We start from the raw sequence: 1,035 nt of genomic DNA, 5'->3' as shown, positions 1-1,035 counted from the left end.
GCCTTGGTGGAGATGTTCCTGGTGTCGCCGTCCTCGCAGTAGTAGAACTTCCCTTTGAAGAGCTGATGGGTGTGGCGGTCACCGCGGAGGGCCCGGCCTGTGCCCCACGCCACACAGGGCCTCCTGGGGCGCGAGTGAGGCCCGAGCTGTCCCTCCCCGTCCCACAGTAGCACTGCTGGGAGCCACGCTGGGAAGACAGCCCCCGGGCACGTGGGGGCCACACACCTGCACACCCAAGATGCCAAAAATGATGAAGAAGGCGCAGCAGATGAGGACGATGTTCCCGATGGGCCTGAGCGACGAGATCAGCGTCTCCACCACCAGCTTGAGGCCCGGGGCCCGGCTGATGACCCTGGAGGAGAGTGAAGGGTACACTGCGGTCATCGACGGCAGCAGCTGCCAGGCGCTGGCACAGCTCGGCAAAGGCCCCAAGGTGGGGCTGACTGGGCGGCCTGCGAACAGCCCGGGACCGTGAGATCAGTGACGGACAGTGGCATCAGGGGACCGTGCTTCCAGGTTGCCCCGGGAGTCCAGGGGTGCCCCTGGCCCCCACCTCAGAGGCCGCAAGGTCCGCAGCAGACGCAGCACGCGCAGAACGCCCAGGATCTTGGCGCCACCAGCCGAAGCCATGGCCACGACGATGTCGACCAGGGACACCAGCACCAGCAGCCCGTCCAGCAGGTTCCAGCTGCTCTGGAGGTAGGCATGCTCGCCCGAGAGCAGCCCCAGGGCCACCACCTGGGGAGGGCCAATACCACTGATCTCAGGCTCAGGCCTGGGGGGTCTGGGAAGCTGGCACGCAACTGGGTGGGGATGAGGGCAGAATGGGGGCCTGGGAATGAGAGGCAGTCCCCGGGCCCCGCGGTACCTTCACCATCATCTCCGCCACGAAGATGGCCGTGAAGATGTAATTGGAGACGCTGAGGAAGACCCGCTCCTGCCGGGAGAGGATGGTGGGGGCTGTGTCCACTCCATCCCTCCCTGGGGGTCGTGGTGGCCTGGGACGATGGGGTTGGCTGACTCACGGTGCTGCCG

General features: G+C 66.6%; 1 protein-coding gene across 1 annotated transcript in view; it reads right to left on the bottom strand.

The window, feature by feature from the left end:
• The window catches only part of CACNA1H (calcium channel, voltage-dependent, T type, alpha 1H subunit), a 23,317-nt gene that overhangs the window by 6,984 nt on the left and 15,298 nt on the right, over positions 1-1,035 (bottom strand). The window contains exons 15-18 of the mRNA XM_011962493.1: positions 869-937; positions 554-738; positions 226-352; positions 3-62 (exon numbers count right to left, since the gene is read on the bottom strand). Of these exons, the coding sequence (XP_011817883.1) occupies positions 3-62; positions 226-352; positions 554-738; positions 869-937 (441 nt within the window). The remainder of the gene's footprint in view (positions 1-2; positions 63-225; positions 353-553; positions 739-868; positions 938-1,035) is intronic.

The sequence above is a fragment of the Colobus angolensis genome, unplaced genomic scaffold (assembly GCF_000951035.1).
Source record: "Colobus angolensis palliatus isolate OR3802 unplaced genomic scaffold, Cang.pa_1.0 Scaffold59, whole genome shotgun sequence".
Lineage (NCBI taxonomy): Eukaryota > Metazoa > Chordata > Mammalia > Primates > Cercopithecidae > Colobus > Colobus angolensis.
The sequence above is the reverse complement of the archived record's forward strand: the minus strand, read 5'-3'. Positions and strand labels throughout refer to the sequence as shown.